The following is a 6,081-nucleotide window of genomic DNA, read 5'->3' as shown; positions in this document are numbered from 1 at the left end:
TGCACATGGTCATCTTCATTATACTCCTTCTGTTCCATGATGTAGTGCATATATATTTTCTGAAAAATCAAACTTTACAAATTTCACTAAGTTTATGCAGAAAACTATTTATATCTACAATACGAAATATATACAATACAAAAGTACTCTTGCGATGTATCTAAGAACATGTATTTGGTAGTCTAGATTTACATATTTTTCTCTGTAAACATGGTCAAAGTTAATAAAGTGTGACTTTTTAAAAAATCTATATGTCCTACATTGTGGAACGGAGGGAGTATAATAGAGTCTGTTGAAACAAATTCATGAATCAACCCAAAGTCATCTTATGTGGCGACCTCTGTCGCTACACCTACAACCTTGGTGGTGTGTTCTGACCTCGCATCAACACGCACCATCTAATTCAGTGGCATCGCCAAGCCGTCCCACGATGAGCCAAGAGCATCAACCGGTTTAGCAGACCCTTAGCATGCACCGCAGGCGCATGCTCTAGAATCCGCCGCCGTCATCTTTTGCTGTTCCTTCTTTAGAAAGGATCAACGCATTGACCTAGCCACGCTCAACTATCGTCAACACCGCCATGATGCCAAACAGTGCTACCGCCCTGCGCTCGTTGATCAAGACGCATCTCTTACCGAGACTCCATGTACACTCACGTATTGCTCATAGGCACTTTACGAAACACCGTCGGCACTTTTGATTTCACGGTTTCCTTTTTTGCCATCTCCCGTCGTCTGGCACCTCTATAGCTTCGGCTAGCCAAGCTCCCCCCATTGGCCATCATCACCTCCTATGTTTTCTTTATCCTTACTCGATTACTACCTCCGTTCTAGTTTATTGGACCCTTTCGTATTTTAGGCTAGACTTTGACCATCTATAGACTACTAAAATATAAAAATTATACTATTGGATTTGTATTCAAAAGAGCTTTCCGACAATACAAATTTTTTGATACTCCCTCCATTTTTATATCAAGGTCACAAACTCAAATTACAGGTACCAAGATAAAAATTAATATGTGCTTTACAAGTCAATTTGTTTTCTCATTTACCAAGTTAATTAATAGGGTGCATGCACATTAGAGGAAATTGATTGGCCGTGAGAGAGGAAGTAGGTGAGTTTGTCATTATCATCCACAGCATGCATGCTACTAGTACCCAAGGTTACTAGTACGAGGAAATATCATTAATATTTGCCTCGATTACTGTTGGTGGCCTTCTATAGATGCAAAATATATTTTTCATAGTGGCCTTGTATACAAAAAATGGAGGGAGTATATAGTTTACATTTCATCAGTTAAATTTATAGGTCAAATTTTAGCCCAAAATAAAAGGGGGAAACCCGGACGGAGGGTGTAGTACCCAAGGAACTTGCTCAAGGCCACGTCAGCAATACTACAATCCATTACCGCAAATCAACGACCATGAATCTGAAACAAGATTTTGACACCCAACGAGCGGGAATGACCGGGTCAGTAAATTCAAGGTGACCACCTCAACAAACTCAGGGTTGATTGCGAGCGTACGTATGACTACTGCAGTGCACTGTGCAGTACAAAAGGAAAAAATGCTGGCCGGTTTTCATTTGATTTTATCTTCTGAGAAAAATTGTCTCCTCACAGCAACTTGTTTTTTTTTCTTTTAGTATAACTGGCCACACCAACTTGTTAATCGTACGTATTGGGAGCGGTACTATACGCTCCTAATACACAGATTCCGCGAAAACCGCACGTACGTACGTGCACTGTCTTCTCATAATCACATCCGGCACAGAGATGCCACAGCCCGGCCGTCCGGCCGGACCGGACGGACGTGTACGTGGTACATGATTGTTCTCCACTTCCTTTTTCCCGTGCGGTGGACATGTACTTGCATGCCGTGACATGCCGCGCTGGGCCCGGCGCATTAGTGGTACGGGCCAGGGTCGACGTGCACATGGCCCGCGTGTGGTGCACGCTTCGATCACCGATCCCCGGTCGACCAGGCCAGGGACGGCAGGGAATCGGCGGAGTCGATCGTGTGAGCTACGTACGGTGGCGCATCGCATGCTGCGCGCTGTCGCGTTTCCTGCATTCGACCCTCTGCATGGCCCATGCATTGCAATGTGCTGCACCAGTCCACTCCACGTTCGATCCTGTCTGACACTGCGCGATCCCCTTTTCCGCTATCGTGTCAGTCTTTCGGCAGCGAACGCTAGCTAGCCTCGAGAGATCAATGATCAGTTCTTTTTATCTTGCTGTCGATCAACGGAGTGGGCGGCAATTAAGTTGAAACATGTGCTAGGTAAAAACACCGTAAACGTAAAACCAGTGCAAAAGCTAGCAGCAAGGAACTAAACCAGAGTCAGAGCGAACAAACTACGAGTATATATGCATGCATCAGATCACCGGCCTACCCTTAATTTGCCACAAAGCTTTGTTGAACGTTGATAAATACGGAAAGGCCACCCACTCTGCTTAAATTACATCTGCAATCTTTTCAGGGAAGGGAGGCTGCCCAATAATGTGCATGTCCTCGAGCCTGAGCTTCTTGCAGCCCTTTGCTCCTCGTCTCTCTTTGGAAATTGGCAGGGCGCACACAGGGCGATCCCAAATCTCGACCTTTCTACCAAAGCTGAACGAATGAATGCACGCGGACACATTGCTTTCTGTATATATACAAAGTGACACAGTCGCAAAAAAAAAGTGATACAGTCCCAGAGGTAAATTAGTTTCCCGAAGGGTGCATGTGGCACGTAAGAACAACGCGCTAAAGAAGTAAAGAGCACAGAAAGACTATTTAAGGATAGGGCAGCACACATATATAGATGAAGGGTCAGAACGCGCAAATGGACCATTACATATCTTCTTGACGAATTGATACTAGTCCAAATGGTAGCTGCTGCTGCTGCTGCAGGCCATGTACTCTGAAGAAAGCGGGGCGGGCAGTTATGGGCGTACTGCATGCAGGCAGTGAATTTTCTGCTTATGCAAATTGATTACACACTACTGTAATGTACACATTCACAGCCAGGCATCGATGGATCGGAGACGCACAGTACAAGAGTTCCCAAAACCAGCCAGGCATAGGGGCACAGCCCCATCACACAAGTCTTCTCTCATAACGCAGGGGGTGGAGCGTGGAAGTACCGAAACGCCCCTCGCCCGGTAGTCTAGTCCAGTCACGCCTCATCGCCTTAGGCCCTCACTCGAGCCACTCACTTTTGAAGTAACCTATGTAACATGCTGCTCACGAGTAGGTTCGACGGGGGCCCGTGCTAGATGGATACTAGATAGGAAGGAAGGAGTAGGGCTCGACAGGTTTAGGTCCAACTTTTCCTCCCCGTGCTTTTCATCTGCCTGCCCTTAGATGTATCCATTGCATTGCATTGCATGCATGCACACTCGCCACATTGCCCTCTCTCATCTCATCCCATCTTCTTTATAACCATGTACTCCTACCAGTGCAGCAGCTCAAGCAGCCTGCCGTCAGTGTGAAGTAGTAGTTGAGTGAGAGGAGAGGAGATGGGGCACCACTCCTGCTGCAACAAGCAGAAGGTCAGGAGGGGCCTGTGGTCGCCGGAGGAAGACGAGAAGCTCGTCAAGTACATCACCGCGCATGGCCATGGCTGCTGGAGCTCAGTCCCAAGACAAGCTGGTACGTGCGTGCGTGCGGATTCTCTGCTGCTTCAGTTCCACCAGCTAGCTAGCTGTGTTCTTGATCACTCACTTTCTGCATTGCTGAATATGTGTGTGTTCATCTTCATTCGTGCGCGCAGGGCTGCAGAGGTGCGGCAAGAGCTGCAGGCTGAGGTGGATCAACTACCTGAGGCCGGACCTCAAGAGGGGAAGCTTCTCGCAGGAGGAGGAAGCCCTCATCGTCGACCTCCACAGGGTGCTAGGGAACAGGTAAACCTTCCTGCTCTGCTCCAGCTTGAATGCATGCATGGTGTTTGCCCCTACCCTACATGCAAATCAGCTCTGCATAGCTGCTGTAACTTCATTCCCCTGTACACATGACAGTTACTTATCTGTGCGTCTGCATGGCCTACACGCGACGCGCGTAGTGCAAAATCACATTAACTTGCTCGAGAAAAGGAATGAAAGGGACACAAATGGCAACAGATTGAGCTAATACCAAAATGTGCGCTGTGCGCTGTGCTTTGCTGCGCTGCAGGTGGGCCCAGATAGCCAAGCACCTGCCTGGCAGAACGGACAATGAGGTGAAGAACTTTTGGAACTCCACAATCAAGAAGAAGCTCATATCGCAGGCCGTGGGCAGCCTCCACTCCGGTAACATCCCTTCCTCTGCAGGTAACTGGTAGTAGATCATGTACTAGTAACTACTCCAGTACGTAGGAAATTGCAGAGCCACTAGTTAATTTTCTCTTCCAAAAGAACCATCTAATCTGACACCAAACATGTACGTAGTGGTACACTAGTACTTACCGTACGTACTAACTCGGAGTTACTATGTCGTTTTTGGTACAGATTTGTACTACAACATTCTGGATGGGGCGGGACAAGGCATCGCAGCTGCGGGGTGCGCGTCGCTCAACGGGCTGGACAATGCGGCTCAAGCTGTGGCCACGCAGCCCCCTCCATCCTCCGCGGCATGGCTCAATTTCACCTCTCAGCCGCTGCTCCTCCCCGTCCACGGCGCCGTCCCCGGCTGCGACCTCCAGTACACCGTCGACGGGGAGTTCATCAGGCTGTGCCGCGAGGCGGCTAATGCTTGCCCGGAGAACGGCGCCTCTAGCCTCTTGGCTCAAGAAGGCGCGGCTGATCGGAGCTGCCTCCCGGTGTTCGCCGAGCCAAAGGGCGCCGGCGCTTACGCCGCCGATCCGGGCATGGGTCCGGTAGCGGACTTCATGGACGCCATCCTAGGGTCCTCGTCCACGTCGGCGGCCAGTGTTTCGTCCGTCGACAGCTTCTCCGCGAACACCGGCATGCAGCTCCACTGGGTTCCCTGAGTTACTGGTTGGGGATATTTGGGTAGGTGTATGTATGGCCTGATCTAGCAGTTGGCTTCCTAAATTATATATATACTCCTAGCTGATGATGGAATAATTACCTCATGTACGTTTCCTAGGGTATACTACTGTGCTAGTATTTACATGAGTTACGTGTAAATATATATTGTAGGAATTATATATGTTGTTATGAGTATATATATCATGCTTGTCCGTGTGCCGAAGAAGAAACTTCTGATTAGCTACACCACATATAGTTTTGTATGCTTCGATGTGTACAGCCGGAGGCACGTACCCGATATGCATGCATAGAGACATGCATGACGGTGGGAATATATAGTGTATGCATGAGCTATAGCTGCGCAAATTATACATACTCCTATCGTCAAGCATTATCATCTTCCTTCCTATCTTATGAGAGGATGTTTTTGAAGATTCACTCGTGCAGTAACCGGTGCTAAACATGCTGAAATTGTTATATCTGTCAGGTGTAAGCAGTATAACAAATAAACAGTGTCACTGCAAAACATCTCCCACCCTCATCAGCTTTGAAAGTAAAAATAAAGGTGTTTGGAGCCCACGGGTTTCACTGAAATGAAACCTCTGTTGGTAGGCCAAGGTTGATCCACGCAGGCGTCTTGTTTCCAGAAGAACTGAGTTAATTCGCTGTCTGCAGAAACTGACCAGAACGGCAAAACCGCAACCGTTCAACTGCCAATCACACGGCACGGGCGTAGGTAAAAGACGGGACTGCGCTACAGTCCTGCAAATGTCTCTGCCGCGGATCGAGCGGCCCGCAGGTTCGCGCGCTCCGGAGGGCTGCTGGTCGGTCACGGGGCCGTTGCACGAAAGGCACAACCGCACAAGGCGTCATCATGACTTTGATAAAGAGAGGGGCATGGCATGGCATCCGGACGCGCAAATTCCCCGTTCCATTTGCGGCTGAACAGGCCATAGATTCTACACTGCACAACAGCAACGTATCATGGTGTCACGAAACCTCCTCTTGTGCACGTAACTGTACAGTGGCGATCGACGCCGCGTTGATTTTTTTTTGCCTCTCATAGCACCGTTTTCTTTTGTCAGGCACCTCGGGAGCGTGGAACTACTCCCTGTAAACTAATAGAAGAG

The 6,081-nt window shown here is 48.6% G+C and overlaps 1 protein-coding gene across 2 annotated transcripts; it reads left to right on the top strand.

Annotated features, from left to right (window-relative positions):
• The first annotated feature begins 3,260 nt into the window (after nt 1-3,260).
• Nucleotides 3,261-5,148, top strand: LOC123074640 (transcription factor MYB86). 2 transcript variants are annotated; one of them, XM_044497431.1, is made up of 4 exons: nt 3,261-3,635; nt 3,757-3,886; nt 4,155-4,270; nt 4,469-5,148. In XM_044497431.1, the coding sequence occupies exons 1-4, from the start codon at nt 3,503-3,505 to the stop codon at nt 4,948-4,950; spliced, it is 861 nt and encodes a 286-aa protein (XP_044353366.1). In that variant the 5' UTR covers nt 3,261-3,502; the 3' UTR covers nt 4,951-5,148. The 2 variants fall into 2 exon arrangements, with proteins under 2 accessions (XP_044353366.1, XP_044353365.1); XM_044497430.1 differs by having other exon boundaries at nt 3,264-3,635; nt 4,155-4,291.
• Nucleotides 5,149-6,081: the final 933 nt, after the last annotated feature.

This window comes from Triticum aestivum, chromosome 3D (assembly GCF_018294505.1).
Source record: "Triticum aestivum cultivar Chinese Spring chromosome 3D, IWGSC CS RefSeq v2.1, whole genome shotgun sequence".
NCBI lineage: Eukaryota > Viridiplantae > Streptophyta > Magnoliopsida > Poales > Poaceae > Triticum > Triticum aestivum.
This window is presented reverse-complemented; position numbering and strand designations above follow the sequence as displayed.